General features: G+C 50.4%; 1 protein-coding gene across 2 annotated transcripts in view; it reads left to right on the top strand.

Moving 5' to 3' along the window:
• LOC144943249 (E3 ubiquitin-protein ligase UBR2-like) overlaps positions 1-25,006 on the top strand; it is a 50,498-nt gene extending 25,492 nt beyond the window's left edge. Inside the window, exons 27-47 of one of the 2 annotated variants that reach the window (XM_078870570.1) lie at positions 1,213-1,322; positions 2,009-2,089; positions 4,342-4,523; positions 6,240-6,508; positions 7,547-7,640; positions 9,000-9,164; positions 9,591-9,694; positions 10,306-10,402; positions 11,036-11,184; positions 11,919-11,974; positions 12,506-12,605; positions 14,168-14,235; positions 14,755-14,926; positions 15,251-15,347; positions 16,146-16,276; positions 16,424-16,529; positions 17,710-17,766; positions 18,206-18,283; positions 19,366-19,542; positions 19,749-19,850; positions 20,387-25,006. In XM_078870570.1, the coding sequence (XP_078726696.1) occupies positions 1,213-1,322; positions 2,009-2,089; positions 4,342-4,523; positions 6,240-6,508; positions 7,547-7,640; positions 9,000-9,164; positions 9,591-9,694; positions 10,306-10,402; positions 11,036-11,184; positions 11,919-11,974; positions 12,506-12,605; positions 14,168-14,235; positions 14,755-14,926; positions 15,251-15,347; positions 16,146-16,276; positions 16,424-16,529; positions 17,710-17,766; positions 18,206-18,283; positions 19,366-19,542; positions 19,749-19,850; positions 20,387-20,522 (2,531 nt within the window). In that variant the 3' untranslated portion in view covers positions 20,523-25,006. Of the gene's footprint in view, positions 1-1,212; positions 1,323-2,008; positions 2,090-4,341; positions 4,524-6,239; positions 6,509-7,546; positions 7,641-8,999; positions 9,165-9,590; positions 9,695-10,305; positions 10,403-11,035; positions 11,185-11,918; positions 11,975-12,505; positions 12,606-14,167; positions 14,236-14,754; positions 14,927-15,250; positions 15,348-16,145; positions 16,277-16,420; positions 16,530-17,709; positions 17,767-18,205; positions 18,284-19,365; positions 19,543-19,748; positions 19,851-20,386 lie in introns of both variants that reach the window. The other variant, XM_078870568.1, reaches the window with a different exon arrangement.
• Positions 25,007-26,420: the final 1,414 nt, after the last annotated feature.

Genomic DNA, 26,420 nt, shown 5'->3' with positions numbered 1-26,420 from the left:
GCGGCGACCACTTGGCTAAAAATGCCAGCACTGGAGTGACAAAACAGGCAGCTGTGTGTGGCAGCGTGGCACCCGAGCCACGCCACATCACGCAGTTGAAGTGCCACCTCTGACAGGTCAGCAGTTGTCCTATGGGATGAACTGGGTACCAACCGGAGGGATGTGAAATGGTTACTAGGAGATGAGCTCTGCTGCACGCTTCTTTGATCAGGAAAGTTTTCATTCTGATAATACTGACCCTGGCAGTCAATTATTATCATCATCGTTATCATCGTTATCAGCCTTTGGTCAGTCCAGTGCTGCGATTTAACAACGAACCAAGCATCTGCACATGAGCTAATTTAATCGCTCCATCTCAACTGCTGACATCCTCTCGGATGCGTTCCGGCATCCTGGAACACCATGTAACAAATCTCAGCGGGCCTTCTGTACCGTCAGGCACCGTCTGCGTGTGTTTGTGCACGTTGAGCCACATACCAAAGTGTTTTTGGCGTCACGGTGGCGAGATGTTAAATTCCTCGCCTGGTATGCAGGAGGTTTTGGGTTCGATGCCGACCTTAACGCCTGTATATTTGGAGTTTGCGTATCTCTCTCTCCGTGGTCGTGTAGATTTTTCTCCGGGTCCTCTGGTTTTTCCCTCCATATTTATAAACATGCATTTAGACTATTTGGCCACTATAAATTTCCACGTGATAAGTGACTTCTTTGAGCTATCATTTGTGATAGCCAGGTAACTTCTGAAAAAGAGCTATGTAGCAGCTCAGTGGGCCTTACCTGGTAAAATAAAAAATAGTTTATTAGTTTAGGATTGACGCTAGGGATGTGGTTTATCACGTCAACAGAACATGCAAATTCGTTACTTAGTACATCACACCGGTGTGTTGAAGAGCAAATCCACAACATTTACAATCTGAGTACGATGCTTTGCCAGTAATTACAACGCGCATCATGAGGCGGACAGCCACATTTGTAGCCACAAATCTGGCTATGCACACGAGCAGCGGGTGGGTGGCCAGCACCGTGTCCGGCCGCCTTTTTCTCCCCAGTGGCGATGTTTACACACCACACCAAGTACTCATTTGAGGCCGAGTCTACCTAGGGGAGGCCCAGGACCGGTTCAAATAATCCTCACTGATGTTGACCGTGAGCGGGAATCGAACGACACTACCGTTCCCCACACACACGTACGTACGTTCCGCGTCGTGCGAGCAGGCTCCGGGAGCCCCCCTGACAGCGCGCACTCCCTCCTGGCCCAGCTGCAGGCCCTCCAGGCCGCCTCCCACCTGGAGAATGAGAAGGACACGATCGCGTGGACGTTGAAGGTGACTTCAAATAGCTTTTCTTGGCGAGCCGATGGGATAGTTATTTTTCCCTTCCTCTATAATGTTTGTGTCCGCCCAACAGCAGTGGAAATTCCACGTTCTTGTGAAGGGGGCCGGTCACTCCGTGGCATGATCATTGTTGGCATTTTGCACAAAATGCTTCTCATTTTATTCATCCCAATGTTGCTTTTTGGGATTAAAGTCGATCGCTGACCAGGAGTTGAACTCACAAGCTTCCTCTTGTCAGTTAAGAGCTTTGATCTGAACACAGCCAGCTGGCTGGATCGCCCCAAAACTTAGAATTACTTTTAAGATTTTGGGCTAGGGATAAGGTTAGTGCTAAAATTAGGATAAGTGTTAGAATTAGCATTATTACGATGATTAAGGTATTTGTGCTATGCTTAGAGTTAATTCTATAGATAAAGTTAGTTCCAGGGTTAGAATTAGTTATGTGTTAATGCTATTATTAGAATTAGTGCTGGTTAGTGCTTTTGTTATGGTTAGAGTTAAGGTTGGTGCCAGTGTTATGGTTTGTGATACGGTCATGGTTACTGCTATGGGTAGGATTAGTTGCTATTGTCTTGGTTCATGCTTTGCTTGTGGTTAGCTCTAGAGCTAAGGGATAAGGGTTGGTGCGAGCGTTGGTGCCGTGTGTTCAGTTGAACGTGTGCCCTGTTCACTTGCAGCTCTTTGCGACCGTGCGGATGCTTCGGGAGAGAACTTCCCAGACCCCCGGCTCCTCCATGGATGAACAAACGCACAAAGAGGTGAGAATAGCAATGATTTGTCTCTGGGCTGACCTGGTGATCAGCTTGCTGTGTCAGGTGGTGGCGGGTTTAACGACACATTTATATTCACACGATCTAACCCAAAATCCTCGATTATGGAGAAGTGGCTTATCACGTGTACATTTATGGGAGCCAAATAATCGAAATAAAATCATAATTTTAAAGATTTCGTGACTGCAGGGATTCATACTCTTGGGTCTTTCAGTCAAATCACGTAAATAAAAAATAATAGATCACGACGTTTCGATCGCAACACAAGCAATCGTCTTCAGGTGAGAGAGAGAGAGAAAGCTGCTGAGACAAGGTCTTATACAGGCCTGAGAAGGGTGCATCAAGGTAGGTGGGTGGAGCTAGAGATGGTCCAACCACAGAGGCTGGGGCAGTGGACACCCAGCCTGTCAATACAAAGACATCCAACCTAGTAATGAAACTCAGAGAGTCGTTTAACATCGGTAGAATGGATGGAAACAACATAGCAAGTTAAGGCTTTACCTGGTTAATCACGTCCTTCCAATGATTGCTCAATTTGTACCCATCTTCTCGGTTGAAGTTGTGTCTGTTTATATATCTGGGTGGCTTCATGAACAAATCTTTGATGATAGCCAGTGGGTTTGCAGAGTACCTTCATCTTGGAATAATCAATATCGTGTGAGCCCACAGCTTTAAAACAATGATCAGCCACGGCCGAGGTATTGGTCCTGCCGTGTTTCAGATCCGCCTTGTGTTCGCGAACGCAGTCCGAGACATGTCGCTTAGTTTCCCCAATGTAACTACTGCCGCAGACACAACTTAGTTCGTAGACACCGCGGTATTGCATGTCAGGGATCACATCCTTCACAGATGGGATCAGATCACGAATTTTATGTACTGTGTTGAATCGAACCTGGATCTTGTGTTTGTTCATGATTTTGGAAATATTTTTGGTGACCCCTGCTATGTATGGCAAGGTAATGGTTTTGATTCGGTCCTCAGATGTTTTTTCCCCACGGTTGGGGTGACAGCTTTGTGGATTGTACAGTCCGAATATCCATTCATCTTGAGGGCTTGATGTACGTGCTCCAGTTCACTGGCTAGGTGGTGCTGGTCGGAGATGCAACTATGGTGTAGGGTTTTGAAGAGGGAATTCTTCTGGGCTGGATGGTGGTGGGAGTCAGGTTTTAGATAGGCATCCGTGTGGGTGGCTTTCCTGTAGACAATGTCCCAGTGAGCCATCTGGTCTCTTTTCGATTAAAACATCTAAGAATGGTAACTTTCCATCCTTTTCCACTTCCATGGTGAATTTGATGGCTGGGTGTATGGCATTTTTGTGGTTAAAAAATTGGTTCAGTGCTAGCAGGCCATGTGGCCAGATGACGAACGTGTCATCTTCGTATCTCTTCCACAAAGAAGGACATAGGGTGGATGCCTGGATGGCATCTCTCTCAATTTTTTCCATGAAAGCATTGGCTACCACTGGCGATAAAGGAGAACCCATTGGGGTTCCTTCATCTTGTTTGTAGAATGTAAGTGTTGGTAAGACAGTGTCTCACCAGGGTTGGTACTTCAGCATTAAGTGTTTGTTGGGCCAAATCTTCAATGATTGAATTGGTGTCAGGCAGACGAACTTTGGTGAAAAGAGAGACCACATCAAAACTAACAAGCAAATCACTTGGAGATAGTGAAATGTCTTTCATTAGAGAAACCAAATGAGCTGAATTAAGTACAGCTGAGGTGGTCTTGCCAGTGAATGGAAGCAAGGTCTCAGACAGAAACCGGGCCAGTTTGTAAGTGGGTGAGTGAATGGTGGAGACGATAGGATGGAGCGGTGTACCTTCTTTATGGATTTTTAGTAAGCCATAAAATCTGGGTGGTCTAGCAGCAGAGGGTTTTAGAGAGAGCTGCTTGGTTGGTTCGATTAAAGATGTCGAATCGGTGATGATATTGTTGGTTTATATAATCGAAATAAATGTTTTAACTGAAAGCAAGCGACGTTGGCCTGGTGATGAACCTCGGTGGGGGGGGTGTTGGGTTTAGACGAAGCCGGTGGCACGTGCAGGCGGCACGGCGCCCTTCGCGCGCCGTGCCGCCCTGGGTGATCGCGTGCACTCCACACACGGAGACGGCAGTGTTGTCAATCTTCTCGGTTGAAGTTGTGTCTGTTTATATATCTGGGTGGCTTCATGAACAAATCTTTGATGATAGCCAGTGGGTTTGCAGAGTATCTTCATCTTGTCGTTGCGCGTGTCGGGCAGGACGCGGGCGAGCGCGACAAGCAGGAGCGCAAGCGCAAGGCGGAGGCCGCGCGCAAGCGGCGCGAGAAGATCATGGCGCAGATGTCGGCGATGCAGCGCAGCTTCATGGAGGAGAACCGCGCGCTCTTCGAGCAGGCCGGGGGGGCGGCCGCGGCGCAGGGGTCGACGGAAACCGACAGCAGGTGGGTGGTGCACCACCTTGTGTGACGGCTCTTCATCACGGATGGGCCATCGTAGACGGGCCCTTGTCTGAAACATCACCCGGTGTATACTTTGTTCTCTTTAGGGCGATGTTATTGTACGTATGTATATTGAACTTCTTTCGCATTGTACTAATCGGAGGTACGGGGGAAGAACACACTAAACACAAAAAACTGTTTTCAATTTAGACGATTTAAAAGTGCATTGCTCCAGTGGCTTTGTAAGGGAGAGCATTCAAGATGGCCGCAGAAGCACACCTGAAAGCGCGCGATGCAGTGACCGTCTTTGTTCGATGGCCAGTCAAAAGCCGCTGCGAGGATGACCGGAGTTCGCGTGATGGTTTATGCTCCTTGATGAGATCAGGCAGTCTATGAGGCTAATATGACCAGAGCCTGTTGAGTTTTTGTTGTGGCACTTCTGTGACCGCTGGCAACGTGGAGATCACCGGGTACCTTGCGACGGTGTGGCGATGAACACCCGGGGCTCGTGCGGTGTTTTCGTACACTGTGGTCAAGTGTCTTCCTCTTCATGGTGTTGTTTGGCGAGAGTTGGCTGGCAATATCTCGGTCACCAGCAATGGGGTAAATCGACAAAGCGATGATGCATTTCATGGCTGTTTCAGTAATATTTTAAAGTAGCCCCAAAGTGACACGCAAAGGACAAATGGGGTAAGTTTATACTCTTTGGTTCTTTCAGTAAAGTCAGGTAGGTATAAAACAAATAAAATCACGACGTTTCGGGCGCAACACAAGTGTCTGTCATCAGGTGGGACAACCACAGCAATTGTTTCTTGCTGTGGTTGTCCCACCTGATGTACCTACGTGACTTTACCGAAAGAACCAAAGAGTATGGATCCCTGCAGTCACGAAAACTTAAAATCTAGATTTGGGTAAGTTTAATAATTATTAGAGGTGGTGCTCGGAGTTAGGGTCTGGTTTACCAGGTTGGTCTGGAGATTTAATGAGGGTAAAATCCATTTGGATAGTGTGGTCGTGGTTATGGCTAGCGCTAGGTTTCTGGTTGGCCATTGTGAGTTGGTGTCTGGTCAGCTTGTTTGGTTAAGGGCTCGGGCTACGGCTGGGGTTTGGTTAAACTGATTGGCTTTTTTTGTTGAGTCCGGTTGTGATTGCTAGAGTGGTGAAGGCATATTATTATTTGAGTCTTTCGGTAAAGTCACAGTTAGGTTGAAAGAAAATAACAAAAAACTACGACGTTTCGATCACAACAACAAGCGATCGTCATCAGGAGGAAACAAGAGGGTGAAGGCAGTCTACTGGGCATCTGTCAAAACGAGCTTTTGAGCTTATCGGATTCCTTCAGTATCAATGAAGATTCTGAGTTGCGTACCTCCCGTCAGTGCATGCCCTCAAGCTGGTGTGTGCGTGTCTTGCTGCGTGCGTATCTGTGTGTGTGCCGATCTGTGTGCGTATCTGTGTGCGTATCTGTGTGCGTATCTGTGTGCGTGCCGATCTGTGTGCGTGTCTTGCTGCGTGCGTATCTGTGTGCGTGTCTTGCTGCGTGCGTATCTGCGTGCGTATCTGTGTGTGTGCGTATTTGTGTGCGTGCCGATCTGTGTGTGTGCGTATCTGTGTGCGTGCCGATCTGTGTGTGTGCGTATCTGTGTGCGTGCCGCATCTCACACCGGCGCGCGCGCTCCCTCGTCATGCCCTCCCCTCCCTTGCCGGCCGCACTCGCAGCTCGGAGTTCGGCAGCGGAAGCAGCGGCTGTGATGGCGCCACCGCGGAGCCCGGCGGCGTGTGCGTGGGGCCACGCCGGGCCAGCCGCCCCGCTGAGCGCCGCGTCCTCAGCTGCATCCTGTGCCAAGAGGAGCAGGAGGTGCGTGCCGACGGCGCCGCCATGGTGCTCGCCGCGCTGGTGCAGCACTCCACCGTGCTGGCTCGCTCGCATGCCGCGGGCGACCCGGCGGCGCCGCCGTTGACCGCGGCAGCGGCAGATGCAGAACCCGGTGAGGCTCAACTCTCTGGGGCGATCGTGAGCTCTCGTCGGCGTTTTGAGTGCGCCGCAGTGTTGAGATGTTAACTACCTCACCTGGTATACAGGAGGTCATGGGTTCAACGCTGACCCTGACCCCGTATATTTGGAGTTTGCTTGTTCTCTCTGCCTGTGGTTGCATGGATTTTTCTTCGCCTCTGGTTCTTCCCTCCACATTTAGAATCAACTTGCATTTTGAAAAAGAGCTACAGTGGGCCTTACCTGGTAAACTTAAAATAGTAGTCGTCTAGTATAGAGTGGCGACCGTGGTTCCTGAGGTCACAGTGGATGCATCGAATCGCTCGTACAATAATTAATGTGTCTTTTGATTCTTATGCGTTGTATGTAATCCAGAGATGCTACCATGCACTTGAATGTAAACAAAAACATCTGTTCTTGAATCGAATTGCGACCTTTAATTGCGATAATCGAATCGCCAGGGGCTGAGGGTTAGGGGGATGGATTGTTCCAATTACAGTACAAAGACAAAATTCCCTGTATAGTCTGAACAGACTGTTGGGGCAAGTGCTGTTAGTGAGCACCTATGAAGGCCAGCAGGGCACATGAGGGGGGTGGGTGGTCAGCACCACACCCGGCCGCCTTTGTCTACGTAGTTGCGATGTTTACACCCTGCACCAGGTACTCATTTGAGGCTGAGTCGACCTAGGGGAGGCCCAAGACCGGTTCAGATCTATTGTCCCTGGTGTTGGCTATGAGCGGGAATATCGAACCCGGGTCGCCGCGTTCGAACGCAGCGCGCTAACCGCTGCACCACGACTGCGACATGTGTACACACGTGAACATACACGCACAAAGGTCCCCTTGTTTAGCCCTCCAGAATATTGGGGCAAGTGCTGTCAGTGTCATCAAGTCAGGTATGGCACTCGAGTTGGTGGGACCGAGTGCCACGCGCGCCGGCTGCTCCTGATGCGTACACGCTGCACCACGCACTCACTTGTGTAAGTGCATTCATTGTGTTTCTCTGTGCAACCCTACTCTTTGCCATCCACAGACAAGTTTGACCCCCTGTTGGTGACTGCTGGCCTTCCTGTGGGCGTCCACAGTGGCAGCTGTGGCCATGTCATGCACGCGCACTGCTGGCAGAGGTACGTAAAGTCACCCTTCTATTACCAGTCATCATCATCGGGAATGATCAATCCACTGCTGAATGCAGACCTCCCCGAGTCGCCGCCATCCTCCACGCTTCCACGATGCAACAATCCAGCCGGCAGGAGAGAATCTCATCTTTCCATCTCCGCTGCCACTGCGTTGTAATTCTTGCCGACCGGCCGTCATCCCTTCTAGCGCTTACAATTGTGTCTAACCTGTGCCTGTTCTCTGCTGTGTGTGCTCTTCTGTATGTCTCAATTTAAATCTTAAGCGTGCTTCCCTTTGTGCTTCTCTGCACACTTTTGATCTTTGGCTCCATCCTCTTCATCAATGTCCGTGTTGTTGATCCAGAATCAGAATCTTTATTTAGACTTCAGGAGGAATCCGATGAGCTATGAAGCTTTTTAACACGTAGGCTTTCACGACCAATATCATCCATAATAGAGGTTTTTGGGTTAGATCGCGTAAAAACCGCCACCACAAATCTGGCTGTCGCCTGATGAAGCTAGTTGTAATTACTGGCAAAACGTCTTACTCAGTTTGTAAATGTTGTGGCTTGGCTCTCCAACACACCGGTGTGCTGTACTAGTGACGAGTTGGCCACGTTCTGTTTCCGTGACAACCCTTACTAGTTGGCTGTGTCGGGTGGTGGCGGGTTTTAACGACACATTTATATATTTACGCGATCTAACTCAAAAACCTCTTATGTATGAAGCTTTTTTTCACAGATGTCTAGTATGGGCAGGTCAGCAAACGATACAATAATAGTACAAATTAGAGAAAAAGATAAGCAAGTCACTAAATATATGTGCAAGAAAATTATATAAATCTGATTGATCACACTTGGGCAATGGGCCCTGGTTAAAAGCTCTCGTCTTTGCACACGGCGGTGCGGCGTGCGTTGCTTTTGATTCTCGTGTTTCACCTTTCCAACGAGCGCTCAACAAAGTATCCTAGAGAATTAGGATGCTCGCATTTGATTTTCATTTTATTTTATTGAGACACAGTTTGTGGCGCACAGGCCCAAAGGCCCAAAACGGGGAAGCTCCCGGCAACAGACGGCACGGTCACGGTTGTGATTGATACGAGGTGAACGCATTTCTTGTTGTTGTAACAGCTCGGGAAAGGAGAGGGGAGGGAACCCTAAAATCGAGCAGGTATATAAAATGACTACATGACAGAGAATTTTCTGTAGGCAACTGCTGCTCTCTAATGAGGGGTGGGGGTGAAAGGAAAATAAGAAAAATAGTAATCCGTTATAAAAGCTCGGCATACTCAATTATAAGAGCCTTTCAGAAGGCCTGAATCAAATCATCAGTGTCATTGTCTGCGCGTGCGCACGCGTGTCTTGACAGGTACTACGAGCCGACGCAGGTGCGCGAGCGGCGCCAGTTCCGCCAGCGCATGCCCATGGACACGGAGACGGGCGAGTTCCTGTGTCCGCTCTGCGAGGGCATCAGCAACGCCGTGGTGCCGGTGCTGCCCGCGCCGTGCAGCTCCCACCAGCTGGCACCCTCTGGGTGCGCGCGACGATGGGGGGTGGGACGACTGGCGCTGTGTGTAGTGAGGCCATAGAGAGGGTGGAGGTGGCCCCCTATGGGTGGGGGGTTCACTACCGATGGGGGCTCTGTGCCCCGGGCCTAAGATCCCCAGAGGCCTCAGCAGTGGAGCCTCGTCTAGAAGCTTGGTAACTTGGCCTAGGCCTCCAAAAGCCTTTTGTCAGCTCTGCGCTGCAGTGACAAAGAAACATTTTCCTGAAAATCGAAGCGAGAACTTGCACTAGTTTATGTGCCTTCTCCTTGAACTGTTCTTTGTTTGTGCAACGCCCACTGTGAGATTTCAGAATGAATTGCATCTCTCATGGCGTGATGTTGATTGCAGATTTGGAATTCAATTGCGGGACAAAATAAACCGGCAGTGCTGTGTGTGTGCGTGTGTGTGAGCAGGGAGGAGGTGGAGGCTTTGGTTGAGCAGCTGACGCTGTCACGCTGGCTGGAGGTGGTGTGCCTACGCATCGCTGGGCTGCGACAGCTGCTGAACAGAAAACCAGGCAAATTATCCACAACAAGCTACACAGACACGCACTGGCCTTAAAGCCCAAGCGCCGTAGCCTTATAGACCAGGGTGGCTTTAGAGCATGTGGCTCTAAAGCAGTTCAATTGCTGCTCCCTAGAGACTCATCTCGGCTGATTTGTAACTTTGCAATCTTAACTTGATGTGAAAAAGGGAAAAATAAAATCTGAGGAAGCGGTGGAGGCTCGGGGCACTCGCCTTTGCTTGCGGAGCCAGACCCAGGTACTCATGGGGCGCTCCCACAGATTTCTAAATTCGAATCTCCACAGCAAACCAGCGCGAGTGAACTGGCGGTCACTGTGTGTGCGTCTTGTGACTCTCGACCGTGTGAAGATTTGGCTATGAGGCTTGTAGGGTCAGGACAAGTTGCCACCCCTTGTTATATAGACAATGCGGCCAAGCGATGAGGCGACGTCCGTTCGGCCTATGAAGGTCCACACGTTGCATCTCATTGCGGCCTACGGACGCGTGCCCGGCGCGTTATTATCGCGCGTTAATGACGCCCGAGAACGGACGCGCGGTGCAGGGGGGTCGTGCGATCCGTCGCGCGCGCGCATGATCCTTGCGTGTCCTCCGTTGTTATTTCAGACAATCTGGAGGACAAAGGAGACGTCCACGCTCCGCAGCCCCCCGCGAGTCTCCCAGAAGGGTTCCGCTCCATCCTCAACTACGGAGTCCGGCCCATGTATGGCTCGCACAGAACTGATTTGTGCACGCACCCAGGGAATGTGTTCGCTAGGATTTGAATTCTGATTGTGAGACGCAGCCACCTAGCTTACCGGCCACATGTAACTTAAAGGATATTTTAGTCTATTAGCCCATTCGCTTTGCACACCAATATTATCGAGCTGCATTTATTTAAGCATGCAAAACTGAATTTCGAACCAGGGTCTCATCAGCGAAGACTGGTTCCATTATGCAAACCGATCGTAATAGGTCAATTGTTCACTAATTGCTTAGCAGCGGTATTTGTGGACTCTGGATTTTTTTATCGTTTGGCCTCTTTGTGATTATTTAAGCAACCGATTACTCTCCGATTATTTTTATCAGTGCGATTACACAGCTTAACAGATTACACAAACAAAGTTTGGATTGGAGGTCATGAGCATGGTTTAGTGACATCATCAGCCACGTCGCACTGGGGGAGTGGCTTGGAGGGGGTTTCCCACTATCGGCGGAGGAAGGAGGTCGGGGCACCCACCATTTTTAAAGAAGCCCGAGTAATCGAGCGCAGAAGCTAGATTTCATTTATTTTGTCTAATTGATCGACTCGAATGACGAACCGTCGCCGCTGCTATTGCCTGTGCCGTGTGCGCAGGCCCCAGTACTCTGAGAGCCTGTGCGGGATGGTGCAGACCTTCTCCATGGCGCTGTACCGCGCCTCTGTGTCGGCACACCCCAACGACCAGGACCCGCGCGTGCCGACGCTCGCCTGGCACACGTGCGCCTTCACCATCATGGCGCTGGGTGCGGTCACATCACCTGCATCTTCACCACCACCATCTCCTGCACTTGACCCAGCCCGAAACAAAGACAAAGTTCCCCTGTGTAGCAAGTGCCATTAGCTGGTACTTATATGAGCCAGCACAGAGCCAGCACAAGAGTGTGGTGTGGCCAGCACCATACCTGACCCACCTTTGTCTACCCATTCCTGTTGAGTACCCGCTGCAGCAGGTATCCATTTGTGGCCGAGTTGACCGATGTGAGGCCCAAAACAGGTTCAGACACTGATGTTACCTGCAGACAGGAATCGTACTTGGGTAATCGAGTATTGGTATTGTTTCTGCCTGACTGAGGTCCGAATAGCACGGTTGGGCTATGTTTGGTACGAAATAAATTATGCATACGAATGGGATTTTTAAATACTGTAGGTGGACAACACACGAACGCAGACGCAGACGTCGGTAAATGCTAGAGAGGGCCTTGAAGTGGCAGAAGTGACGACCGCGTTACAATTAGAAACACACGGTTGGCAGGTCGATTGTATTCCCCTTTAGTACCCGATTAGCGAGACTAAGGAGTTTACGGTCACGGACGAATATTGCTTGAGTGGTCGAATGGAAGTGGTAGGCCTGCAGGCTGCATGAAATGAAATCGCGTGCCGTATCCAGCCTGCCGGTCCATCGGTTCTCCGCCCCTGATTTAATCACCCTTGCAGCAACTCGATCTCACCACAAGCTGTCCTGAATGATGTTCCACAGAATCTAACTTGAGAGCGGACATGAAGCCTCTCTTCGGCTCCCTGCCCAGCCGCCAGGTACGTCCAGGTCCCTCTCCTTCCTACTCGCCGCACAAAAAGAGAAAGATATCCCCTGTAGTCTTCACAGACTGTTGGGGCAAGTGCTGTTAGTGAGCACCTATGAAGGCCAACAGCACACGAGGGGGTGGGTGCCCAACACCACACCCGGCTGCCTTTTGTCTCCTGAGTGGTGACATTTACACACCATACCACGTACTCATTTGAAGGCAGAGTCGACCTAGGGGAGGTCCAAAACTAGTTCAGATATTCATCACTGATGTTGGATGTGAGCGGGGTCTAGAACACAGGTCGCAGAGTTCCTCATGTAGTGAGCTACCCACTGTGCCACTGCTCCCCACAACGGACATCCACGCATTGACACATGCACGCAGCAGCCACCGTTCACCGTTTAAATGTCGGCGACGTCCCCACTGCGCTTGTGCACCGAGCTCCTATTTTGACCCCACAAGTCGATTGTCCAGTGGCGTTATGTTCAGATCTCTCCGTCCACACTGACTCGGGGTGTGTGTCACGTGCTCTTCTGCGCAGGTGGAATGCCTGCGCTCGCTCGTGCGACTGGCCGAGGCGCAGTACAGCATGGTGTCGTCCGCGGAAGTGGTACAAGGGCACGTCCTGCGTCTCTTCGGTGGTGAGCACACAAACGCTACAAAGATGAAGGTCCCCTTTGTAGCCTTAAGCAGACTTTTGGGGCGAGTTTTGTTCGCGAGTAGCACCCATGAAGACCGGCATTGGCCATCACCACCCCCGGCTGCCTTTCGTCTCCCCAGTGGCAATGATTACACACCGCCGCACCAGGTACTCGCTTATTAAGGCTGAGTCAACTTAAGGAAGGCCCAGGACCGGTTCAGATATTCGACACTGGTGTTGGCCATGAGCAGGGAATCAAACTCAGGTCGCCGGGTACGTAGCGCAGCTGTCCCCACACACACACGTACGCACATTCCAGTAACAACGACTATCACGCGTGATGACTTTGCCACCTTTTACAGCCGCAACTTACCCACCATCTCTTCACCCGTCACGTCTCTTCACAACCCCTCCACCCATGAATATAATTCAAACGTCTCATTTGTGATGTGTGTGTGTCACACGCGACTCGTCAGTGACGATGCAATAATGTTTTGCGATTGTTTTATCATCCCTCTGTAACCCATACCATCCAAGCACTGCTGGCTTAGTCCACGTTTATTGCGGGTGTGAAATGATTCACCAGCCCTTCGATTTGATGAGTAATGTTTCGTAATTTGTGTGTCTAGTTTGCAAACTCTCATTCTCGCTATTGGCTAGGCGTATCATCAGCGTGCACACATGCACACGCCCGGCTCTTTTGTCAAGCCTCCACTGGATGAGGAGTACCCCACGCCGTATTGGTCGTGGGGGTTATTTGACCATACTTCACCACGATGGTTAGTGCTGGTACGGCGAAGATGGGGAGCATGGACGTTGGAGCATCGCACATTATAACAATGGAATACCCCGCTCAATAACAATGCAGCCACGCAGCGGCCTGTAGCAACCTGCTTCATGCACAGCGGTCACTCATGCAAGCACTGTCCAGACTCAGCCGTGCATGGATGCCAAAGTGTGGTGCGATCGGGACATGTTCCCAGTCATTTGGTCACCGGTCGTTATAATTTACAGGAAATGCGCTCGTGGCACGCTGCGTGTACGGTCCATTCTCCCATCACGCCGCGTGTTGTTTTCATAATGCGCGTTGGATATAATGCGATGAACGTATTAGGGAACACATTTTTTGTCACGCGCATGCGAATTGGATATAACGCGAGTCGGAATAAGCGGTTGCACGGCTGCTTCAGCATCACACAAGGCGGGATGCTGCTGGATGCTTCGAGATGCTACACATGCGCCTCAGTCTTTGTTCGGCCTGTGTACGCATCACAGGTGTTATCGCGGACTGTGCTTTACCCTTATATTATTTATTATAACGCAATTTTTCCACAACGCGGTGTTCTTCAGGAATGCAACTACCGCGTTATAGGAGAACACGACTGCATTGCGAGCGTAAGAGTTGGTTTTCGTTATTTGGTGCTACACAGCTCTCTGGCGAAGAGACACCACCAATGGCTGAGTGCGGCGTGGGCGATTTCCAAGCGAGTTTCAATCAACACATTGTCGTGTGCCTCCATCCCAACTCCCCACCTATGCCCTCCATCCCTGCCCTGCCACCAGTTCTCATCCCGGATCCGCAGGGGGAAGATTCCCCGTGTCTACTGGACGTCGATTTGACCCACCTACTGGTGAGTGCGCATGTCCTGCACGTGTGCGGATATGGATTTGGCGGCGATTATAAATGTATGCCTCGGTTGGAAATCCAGCTGCTTGGCTTCGATGGACAACAAGGGAATACCAATTGTGCACTCGGAGATCGCACGCTGTAGACAAGCGTTCACATAGAGACCCACAGACTTGCACGGAGATGCACAGACTTGCACGGAGACCCACAAATTCACACGGATACCCACAAATTCACACGGATACCCACTTTCACGAAGACCCAGAGACTCACGATGTGTTCCACTGATTCTTGCGCTGTGCCCCAGTTGCATGCTGTCGACACTCTTATTTTTCCATAGCTCTTTTCCAACACGCCACACGCCACTACCGCCGCCCACTGCATCGTAATTTTTCTTCTTTCCCATAACGCGATGCCAACGGGTCGCCATTCCAATCTGGGAGCACAGACACGCGCGCAACGCCTGAAGTGAGCGATGAATGCGAAATGAGCGCGCGTTCGCTGTGCCGTGCGCGCTGAGCAGCTGTGCGCCACGCTCGCCTTCCCGGCACTCTACCACGAGGAGGGCGCCCCCCTGCGCCCCTCCCCCGTCGCCGCCTCCCTCAACGAGCTCCACCTCGTCACGCTCGTCACCATGGCGCACGTGCTGCAGGTGCTGCTCACGGCCGCTACCGTTGCCCCGACGCCAACGACGGGTGAGTTCCCGTCTCCGGCCGGGGACGACGGCAACGTGGCCGCCGCCGCAGCTTCACCGCTGCCTACACCTGCACTCCAAAAGAAACTGAATTATATATTTCGTGACATAGTTTATTCTATTCTTGCGCATATATGTTTACACGGATGTTGAACTTCATTCGCACCGTACGTAGCCAACGGTGCTAATCGTAGGTGCGGGTAATGGCAGCAATGTTCAAGGAGCTCAAAGCCATTGTCGAGGCCTGCTGCGGTCCGTAGTACTTGTTCCATACAGCGTAACTCTGCTGTCGTGTGCCCTTTGTTGCCGCCTGCCACCGCTGCAGAGGATGCGATGGAGGTGGACGAGGAGGTTGGCTGCGGTGAGGAGGAGGTGCAGGCCGTGGAGGAGCTGTGCGTTCGGCTGCAGCAGCTCACGGCCGGGTGAGTCCCTCCCCTCTGCTGCTAATTATTTACAGGGTTACAATTGCCGTCATGAAATTGTTATTCACCAACTCGCACTGAGCGGAGTGGTGAGGGTTTGGTCAAATCCAAAGCACGGTGGAGAGGCGTTAACTACCTCGCCTGGTATACAGGAGATCGTGGGTTCCATCCCAACCCTGACGCCTGCACTACGGTAACGCCATTGCCTCCTAGCAACAGAGCCATTGGAAGTTTGAAACAAAGCTCATGGTCGTGACTGTATCGTGCTCAGCGTCTGGTAGACGCTTGTTAAGGCCCTTCCCATTGTGCAATCCATAGCCTCAGCTGAACTTTCGCACCCCCCTACAGCCACTGAAAGTATTACGGTAAACAAAGTGCGCCCACTTCAAACATTGTCGTTTCATTGTACAAACAATTCGAATCATTGAAAACGTGATAACATGTGAAATTTTAGTGTGAGTGGTTTATTCGGCAGTGCTTTAGTCAAAGGTAAGTGTTGCAGAGTGGATGGTCCTACCATGAAAAAAAAATTAAACGAGTTATGACATGTCACACGTGCAAAATATTTTTGGGATAGCCCGCACCTCCATATACCCCGCAGGGTCTTGTTTTGTTTGTAAAAATTGGTCTACCCCGCGGGTTATATGCGGGAAAAAACGGTACACCTTCAGTGGTGCTTTTTGTGACTGGACGCTTGGCACTTTCGGGCCTGTGCTCTCAAAAAATTGTTAAGAATCAGTATCCGGACCTGGACTAGGTCGACTCGGCCTAAAAGAGTTTTGTGATGTCTGCCGCCAGGGCGTACGCGTCGCGCGTGCCGGCCAGCCGGCTGGCCCGCTCTGTGCGGGCGGGCGTCGCGCCGTTCCTCCGCTGCGCCGCCACCTTCTTCTGCCTCCTGCACGACAGTCCACCGCCCCCGCAGCTGAGAGGTGCGACATGCTCCCATCGCTGCGAGATCCGCCAACCCCTTCGACCAAACTTGTCGGGTTGTATACGTGCACCCTACCGCGGCTGGCTTAGACCGCTGTATAAATGTGAGTATTTTTGTTCCCGTGCGATCTCTTGGCTCGCAGAAGCCAGCGGGCTGGAGTTTGAGACCCTCTGCCGGTACCTGGCGCTTCCCACCAACCTGGCGTCGCTCTTCCAGATCCACGGCGCCTGCATCGATTCCCTCCTGCGCAGGTCCATTTTCTGTGTGGAGTTTGTATGCTCTCCCCCCCCCTGTTCTGCATAGGTTTCCTCATGGTGATCTGGTATCCTCGCATAGCTAAAAAAAAAGTTATACAATGTAACTGGTATTGGCCAAAACATCCTAATGGTGCAAATTACTCGATTGGAATCACACACAGCAACGTCGACCCCTACTGCGACAATTAGGCACGACGTGCCAGAAAAAAAACTATTGGTGCCTGGGAAAAAAACGTAGGGTGCACAACTTAAACCACCAACACAATCGGCAAGATGAGCCCCAATCTGGGGATTTAAGCAACACCGAGTGACGTGATTCCATGGCTTGATCCGTCAGGGCCATTCGCGGACACGGCTTTACATTCTCCTCCTGAGTGCAAAGAGTTCCGTATCAGAGCATGTTTGTTTGCATGTTTTGCCACAAGTACGTGTGGTTAATGCAGACGTGGAGCCTTGCAAAAGGTGTCTATTTGGTATTTGAACATTTTAATACCTGTTTTATTGCCAGAAGGGTTAATGCCTGTTCCTATTTTTTAATCATTTTGATGCTGGCAAAAAGGTATCCTAGTAAGTATTGGTACTTGTGTCCACGTGTGAATGTTTTTGTATGTTCTGTCATCATATATATATGTGTGTGCGTGCGCATACGTGGCTGTATTATCACTTACCAGCACTTGCCGTAAGAGTCTATGTAAGAAATACAGGGGGCCTTTGTCTTGTTGTGTGTGTGTCTTTATGTCTAGGTTTCTTTGTCGCTGCTTGTAAGGTGTAAGGTGATCGCTTACAGCACTTGCCCCAACAGTCTTTGAAGGCGATACAAGGGATCTTTGTTTTTGTATATAGGGGAGTGGTAGTGCAGTGGTTAGTGCATTGTGCTATGAACCCGGTGACCCGAGTTAAATTCCAGCTCACAGCCAAGACCAGTGATGATCATCTGAACCGGTCCTGGGTCTCGCCTCGGTCAACTCAGTCTCAAATGAGTTCCTAATGAGATGTGTAAACATCACCACCACACGGGACACAAACGTGGCTGGGTGCGGCGCTGGCCACCTTACCCTCGTGTGCCATGCCGGCCTTCATAGGTGCTACTCGCGAACAGCACTTGCCTCAAAAGTCTGTTAAGGCTATATAGGGGATCTTTATCATTATATATGCGTGTGTGTGTGTGCTGTAGTTGGTGCTCGGCTCCGGGGGTGACACGACTACTCAAAGGAGCAAGAAGCGCAGTCACGTGAGTCGTCCACTCGTAGAGAGCAGCATCCCATCCTGTGCTCATCACGACCATCGCACTAGCATCGCCGCTGCCACCACCGCCACCGTAACCCTCGCCACACTCATCACCGCCGTTGTCGTCACGGCGCTTGCCTGAAACACTTTGAAGGCGAGGATTGGTGGATCATGTAGATGTGTCCAATCTCATTCGCGTTATCAACTTTAGTGTAACATCACATGCCATCCCATGATATACATTCTCCAGTGCAGCGTTCACAATGGGTTGTTTTCGGCTGTTGGTGGCATTGTGCTGGGCGGCAGAGGGAAGAGTAGAATAATGCATCGTTGTACTGTATTCTATGCTCCCACATCTATGCTTCCCACTTTCACAAACCCGTACTGACCGGCGTGGTAAGCGTGGCCAAAATCGACCGACGGGGGATCTTTTATCTCTGCAGGTTTCCACGCGAGGAGAACAGACTCGTGTCCCTGCCAGATGATTACAGCCAGCTCATCAACCGCACCTCGCTCTACACGTGTGTGCCTCACGCCGTGCCACGTGCCCGAACACTCGCCCTGACCTGCAACGCTAACCCTAGCCCTGGGCCCATTACACTGGTCAACAAAAAAAAAATTCTGGTCGGGGCTTTTGCAGCTGTTTTAGACTAATGTCAAGGTGCTGGTTCCAAATCTGGTCTCAGATTTGCTCTATCACATCATTTTCATGCTATCGGCATACCCCATTTTCATTGATTTTACCCGAAATTAACTCTGTCACTTATGATTGCAAGTTGTTGCGAGTCAGTGACTGCTTTAGTGTTAAAATATTGTGCTGTACTTTTAGGATAGTGTGTTTATAATATCATTTTATGTAGATATCCACATTTATTTAATATTTTTCTTCTGCAGTTTTTATTGAAAATGCAATATTTGATATCTCAAAAACCTGATGGGATAGACAAAAACTGATGCCAGATTTGGAATCAGCACCCCAAAATTACCTTAATACCGTTGGAATACCTTATGCCAGAAAAAGTGTGTTGACCAGTGTTGTTGATGTTAACTTTACACAATAACCTGAATATCACACGACCTCTAGCCTAAGCACGAACTCTATCCATGATATTAAAATTAACTGTAATGTCTAACCTGACTAAGTTTTGCTCCAACATCTACTACCATCACTCTGCCTCTGACATCAATGCTGCCACTTATTACAGCATGGGCACCACCATTGCCACCTTGACCCTAACCATACGTTACGCGATATGTCCAAAAACCACGTCCTTAACCCCCTACGTTAACACTAATCTCAACATTAATACGAACCCTAACCATGACACTAACCCCTAAGACCAATACCATATCAACCCTTATCCTAACACTAACCCTAGCTGAACCTTATCCTAACACTAACAGAACCCTATCCTAACACCAACCCTGACCCTAACATCAAGACTAGCCCGTGACCCAACCCTAATGCAAACACCACTTTTACCTCTAACCTAACACCAAGCCAAACGATGACAAAACCATAAAATCCTCAATACAAATCCCAAACACGAACTCAGACCCCGACCCGGACTCTAACCCTCCCCCCACCCCCGTGCCGCTACAGCTGCCCGAACGGCGGCGCGGAGGGCGATGCGGCGCGCTCGATGGCGCTGTGCCTGCTGTGCGGCGCCAGCTTGTGCTCGCTCTCGCTGTGCTGCCAGACCACGCTGGGCTCGCGCACCGTCGGGGCGTGCACGCTGCACGCGCTGCGCTGCGGCGGCGGCGTCGGCATCTTCCTGCGGTGAGGAGGCGCCACTCGGCCTCGCGCCGCACTACCGCCGCACTACCACCGCACCGACAGCACAACACCACCGCCACTTTACATCCATCCCACGTCGCATCCTGCGCACCCGTCCCACGTGTCATCTCACGTCCTGTATATCCATCCCACGTGTCCCTTGCGTCCTGTATAATATACATCCATCGCTGCCCGTGCTTTCCACGCAGGGTGCGCGAATGTCAGGTGCTGCTGCTGGCAAACCGGACGCGTGGCTGCTTCATGGAAGCGCCTTACCTGGACGACTACGGGGAGACTGACCAGGGCCTCCAGTGAGGCTCTCCCCACCCCACACACCAGGGCCATCCGTTGTATCTGGGCCAACTGACCACCGCATCTCTGAGCATAAGCCCAGCATACTACGCATGGGGAAACAACACACCCGTTTCTGTTCTTCCAAAACTCATTATGCAATCTTGTCGAGCACTGGGTAATTGTTTGTCTCTTGACATAAAATAAAAAACATTTTAGTGCAATCAGCCTATGGGGCTCTTCCAGACCAATGTTATACACTGACATTTATTTAAAAAATTCAAACCCTGGACCGCTTTTTAAGTTAGGGGTCTCATCGGCAGTCAGGCTTGTCAAACAAATGCTGCCAACTTGCCGGAACGTATTGGTGAGACAGCTCTGGCCTACTAGGGTGGGGACCTATTCAACACGAAAAATAATTGCGTGCAACCCCATCGTGCGTCATCGTGGCTGTGGAGTGTTTTTACGTTGAACAAGGAAGGACCCCGTACAATGAATATCCGCCAACCCGGCAATCATTCACTCAGCAAGGCTGACGTTGCCTTTGTCTTTGCAGTCGCGGCAACCCGCTGCACCTGTGCCCAGAGCGTCTGGCCGGCCTGCAGCGCCTGTGGCTGGAGCACGGCGTGCTGCACTCCATCGGCCACTCGCAGGAGAGCCAGCACCTCGCCTACTCCTGGGAGCTCTTCTAAGGGCCCGGCGGTCGTCCTGCTGTAGCACCCACCCCCCCACCTACCTACGCAGCCGGCCAGCTACTCGGGAGGGTTGGCCAGCTAGTGAGGCAACCGGGGCAGGCAGGCAGTCAGTCGTTTATACAGCCAAGCCAGCAAACCGGCCAGCATGCCAGTCAGCCACCCAGTCATCGATCGTCCTTTTTCCACTGCCACATCTGAGCCGAGCCAGCCACGGGGGCCCACGTTGTGGTTTGCCACTGACCGTTTGCCGTGCTGAGGCGGAAGGAAACCGTAATAATAACGCTGGGCCTCGTACAACTTCTAAATCTACGTTGGGGGCCAAGCAGGGCCAGGGAGGGGTTAACGACACGTTCATTGCGCATGTCGTCGGCAGCGTGGCTCGGTTTACTGCAGTGGAAAAATTATCTGCACCTCCTGACTCGCAACGGCCTGGCTCGGCATGACCCCTTGGCGTCGCTCGGTGTGCCGGTGGCTAAGGGTCTATGAGGTCATCCAGTGAGACAGGTGGTTGGTCATTTAGCTGGGTAGTTGGTGAGCGAATTGGTCAGAAGGTTGGGCCGTGGTGGACCGCAAGGTCTGGAGTGTGGGTAGTCTTGAAACAGTATAGCCATTGCTTGTTATGATGGTGGCTTGCCCTGATTTAACCATTTGTTTATAGCTGTCATTTATGAAATCAATTTAGTCATAAACTTTATTTGAAGCTTTCATGACTGCAGGAATTACTCTTTGGTTCTTTCGGTAAAGGCATGTAGAAAGAAAATAATTTGTTTTCTCTCTCTCTCTGTGTTGTCTCTCTCTGCTTGTGTGTCTGTCTATGTGTCTCCGTGTCTGTGTTTTGTCTCTCAAATTTAGCAATCTTTGGAAGAATGTAATCAACCAGGTGGGGTGTTGACTGTTGTGTTAGCCGACTCTCTGTGTTGTATTGCATTATATTTCTAAGTTTACTCGGTTTGTTTTCTCATTCAGTCTTACCTGATCACGATTGCTTGTGTTGAAATCGAAACGTCGTATTCTATTACTTAATTTTTTTTCTTTCTACGTTACTTTACCAAAAGAACCAAAGAGCAATTTAGTCATGTATTCATACCTCTGTACCCGATTTCTGTTGCAATGTGAACACTAAAATAGAAAAAAAGGAAGAGAAAATGGACCTTTCCCTCGTGCTGGATATCAAGTTGGGGGTGGGGATAGATTGAGTGGGAGGAGACTGGTGCTCGTGGCAGATGGCCTCGTGAAAGGAGGGGTGAGGCTACAGTACATTGCACCCACGAACTGGGCCGCTCATTTTCGCCTTCACAGTTTTTTTGTCATCCCGTTTGATCGCCGGTATTTTTCACAGCATGAGCACCGTTAAGCCACGGCCCACTGAGGTCACCCTGAAATATGACTTGGGTCTCACTAAACCAACAGCGGCTTAAGCGCGCAGTCGGTGTCGACTATCGATCACACTCTTTGCAATTGTGCAGATTCAACTTCCGTGATAATTTTCCAAAATTTTTCATCGGTCTTAAGTGATTACCCCAATATCTGACGTTGGAGAGTTATTCACAGGTAAGCTCTTGAAATTCCCCCCTCCCACTTCACCCCCACCGCATTTTCAATTTACCACCACATCGAAACGTTCTGTCTCTATACACTTTAGTAGGAATGTTCTTGTTTTGGCCTCCTGTTGATTTGAAGCAGTGCCATTGGCAATAGCTTTGGCCGGTCGCACGCGTTACTGTCACAAGGAAAATAGAAATGGCCACTGTGTCGGTGAAGTTTTTATGTTCGACCGTAAAATGGTGGCCATCGAACACCGGCGACGTCAAACGCAGCGATCTTTGGATAAAAGCTCCCACTTCAAAGCCGCAGCCGACCAACCCCTTCTTGATTTTTCAGAATTCTAATATTTTATTATGTTCTGCATCGCTTCGTACGTATGTGCGTGTTTATGTTGAACTTCTTCCGCACCGTACGTAGTCACCCTTCGTTACAAGCATTTGGAAGACACGAAGACAAATTGCCCGCGTATCTTACACCGTCAAAGGTCATAGTTTGAGTGATGGTTCTGCCGTGAAACATTGAAATCGGTTTTGATTACGGGTTCTTTATCGTCTGTATCTACTGGCCGATTATACTGCATGTTTTAGGTTGGCATTTCTTGGACTATGTTTCATTATGAGGCCTGAGAATCGTCACTGAACATTGTCATTGGTGTTCAACATTGGCTTGGCAGATTTTTGTGCTTTTCTTCTGTCCACGCCCGTGAGCTCCTTGCCGTGTGAAGAGAGTCATTGCGGGCGCGACGCACACGCGGTGTGGCTCGCGACAAACGGCAGGAGACGCGTGCTGACATTTTCACGTCTCATTGTTGCGATGCAGCTGTATGCAGGCAAATAGAAATACGTGTTGTTCTCCAGATAAACACGCGCACACATATACAAAATCTACAGTGTATCTACATGGTCACACTACGTAAGCATTGTAATATTTGTTTCTGGCTTATATGGCAAGTATTTCTTTGTGACGATGCGGCCCGGACAATGTCCTAGCAACTCGGGCGATCGCTGGATGGGGTGAATTTGGAAATATAGATTGTTGCATAATGCCCCCCGAGTAGTTCTGAAAACTGGCCAGGGTATAGGAACACAATGGCCAGCTTGCTTTTGCAAGTCATCTCACCGTTTCCTCTGTGTGTGTGTGCATGCACGCATCATCAGAAGTTTGTTGACTGTGAGGGAAGGGCGAAATATATTTTGAAAGGTTATATCCGGCCAATGGGACGTTGCTGCGGTGTCGTGGTTCGCGCACTGAACTTGCATTACAGAGGTCGCAGGGTCGATTCTATCTCCCGGGGTGGCAGTCGACACAGCCGTGCAAGTTTCTTAAATCGCTCGCCGCCTCCTTCATTCACCCAGCAGTATAAAAAATTGTTACGCCACAGTTGGTAGGTCACGTGTGGTGGGGTAAAGTGTGGGTACGCCCACCTTTTCCAAGACGTCTCACCAGTGCGGAAGAGTAGACCAAGCACCCTCTTAGAGGGGGATCTTTAGAGCTCCCTCCCGTGGAGGCCTTTCCTCCAGCGGTGACGTGAGCCAGCAGTTGCAGGGCTGCTCCTCTCTCCTCCAGGTTAGCCATGCGACAACTGTTTTCTCAATATTGACCTATTTAGTGAAAAATACATTGGAGTGGGGGTATCCACTTCGTCTGTGTGGGGGTTTCTCCAAGCACTCCGATTTCTGCCCACACACAACACGAGGATTCAGAAACACGAGGTTTTCTGAACGTCTCAACAAGGGTGCCACGGTGGCTAGGAGATGTTAACCACCTCGTCTGGTATACAGGAGGTCGTGGAATCGATGGCGACCCTCACGCCTGCTGTATATTTGGAGTTTGCGTGTCTCTCCCCGTGGTCACGTGGATTTTTCTCCGGGTCCTCCGGTTTTTCCCTCCACATTTACAAAATGCGTTTTTAGAGTATTTGGCTGCAAAATAAATTTCCACACGATAAGCCACTTAGTTGAGCTATCATTTGTGGCCAGGTCGTTTCTGAAAAAGAGCTGTATATAAACTCAGTGGTGGGCCTTACCTGATCAAAAAAAAAATTAATGTCTTCATTTTAGTTTTCTCTCGTAGCAGGGCCCCCTTCCGAGGTCTGATTGTACGAAGCGATCCATTTACAGACACCCCACTCATGACCCCTCGCATGATCAATGGCCCTGGCTTGCTCATTATCATTGCAGCGCATAAGCAAATCGAACCGGGCTGTTTGGACACAGTACGTCAGGACAGCGTGATGAGATGTAAAACAATGCGCATTGAGTGGTGGCAGTTGACTTGTGGAGAGGCGTTTAATTACAATGTTGTTTGCTCTACGATTTCCCCATTATTTTAGTGTGGTGTGTCTATAAACAGCTGGTCACGTATAAACAACATGACTTCTTATCATAATCGTTGCACGGTCGTTCTACACGGCTTCCTTGGAGCGCTCGAACACACAAATAGGAAGATCACAATTTCAAAATCACGGCGAAAGGTCAAACTCAGCCCATAATCTTTACGGGATTCATGACACGAGTACTGTATCGTGCCACATTTTAAAACGTCAAAAGGGTTTTCGACCTGTATACAAACTCGCCTGCCCTGGCAATGTCGAGTGTCCGTTGCATCGGGCAGCGCTGAAAAGAGCCATCGTTGTCCCGTGCTTCGACGCTTGTCGCCAACCCAACGTGGGAGAAGGAATGGTCAGTCAACCTCTACGAACCACACGGCGTGGGGAGGGCCCTCATCCAGCAGTGGATTGACAAAAGGGCGGCACGTGCACATGAATACACGTGGGACCCCCCCCTCCCCAACTCTTCTCTAGTTCCTGTGCGCCCACACGTGCTGGTTGTGGTGGAGCAAGAGCAAGCGGATGGGTTTGTTAGTGCTGTAGCCCAGTGTACAGAGCTGTATACTAGTGCAGATTGTTTTGATTCAATAAATCTTTATGCATAAAATAGATTGGGCGTTTTGTCAATTCCATTTTTCGTGTGTGTTTCGTGGGGAGCGGTCGTGTAGTGGTTAGCGCGCAGCGCTACGAACCCAGCAACCCGGGTTCGTTTCCCGCTCACGGCTTTACACCAGTGACGAACATCTGAACCAGTCCTGGGCCTCTCCTAGGTCGACTCAGCCTCAAATTAGTACCTGGTGCCGGATTATCCTAGTAGCAAAAGTATACATATGCTACGGGCCCCGCACTTTCAAAGGCCCCGCGCTAAATGCTTTCAAGCTATCAATTCCGGTTCAGTGATTCTGCACTTGATCTATTACTATAGTACTATACTGCCTTCAACTTTTATTAACGACTGGGTGTTTAAGGTGAGCGATTTGTCGTATTATCTGGCTGTATAGCAAATGAAAAAAAAAAACTTTACTATGCAAGTTCAAAATTGTGTTTTAATTTTTATTTATTTAGGGCCCCTTTATAACATGCTGCAGGCCCCGCACTAGCTTAATCCGGCACTGCCTGGTGCGGTGTGTAAATATCGCCACTGCGGCGACAAAGGCGGTCGGGCGTGGTGCTGGCCACCCACCTCGTGTACCGTTTACAGCCTTCATAGGTGCTTGCTAACAACACTTGCCCCAACAGTCTGTTAAGACTATACGGGGGATCTTTGTAATTGTGCTGATTTGGAGTACCTGGTGCGATGATGGCAGAGGTCGCAAACGGGTTTTGATTCCTTACGCGTACCCGGCCGCACCAGGGTCGCAAACGGGTACCCGTACCCAGCCGTACCCTACCCGTACCCGGCCGGGTATGGGTAGGGTACGGGTATCGGGTACCTGATTGTGACCTCTGGGATGAAGCCATGTTGCAGGCGCGGGTGGGTTCATTCTAGGAACTTGAATTGTGAGAAGAGACAAGACGTTGGGAAATGAGTGACAAACGGTGACTCACCGGGTGCGGCCGGGTACGGGTAGCCGGGTATCGGGTAGGGTACGGGTATCGGGTACCCGGTTGCGACCTCTGGATGATGGGTAAACATCGCCACCAGGGAGACGGCATGGTGCTGGCTACCCACCCACTTGTGTATGTTGAGCTACTACATCGCGAAACGTGCGAATCGGAGGGTGCGGGTCTTAGTAGTTGCTCGCGAACGTCAATTGCCCCAAAAACCTCGGTTCAATTCCCATGTGCAAGTTCTTGTCTATAAACATGATCCTGACTTGAGGCCAATTTTACCTTATATTTAGTATCAGTTGCAGTGTTGTAGACTTATGCCTGGTTCCAGGTCGATGTGATACCGGTGTATTGAGTCCAACCGAGTCGCAGACGTTATTTTGGGAGTAACACTATTTATTCTGCATAAACACGCAACACAACACGATCTACACTCGGGTCTCGAATGCCCATCTAACCCACGCTACCGC

The sequence above is a fragment of the Lampetra fluviatilis genome, chromosome 30 (assembly GCF_964198595.1).
Source record: "Lampetra fluviatilis chromosome 30, kcLamFluv1.1, whole genome shotgun sequence".
NCBI lineage: Eukaryota > Metazoa > Chordata > Hyperoartia > Petromyzontiformes > Petromyzontidae > Lampetra > Lampetra fluviatilis.
The sequence above is the reverse complement of the archived record's forward strand: the minus strand, read 5'-3'. Positions and strand labels throughout refer to the sequence as shown.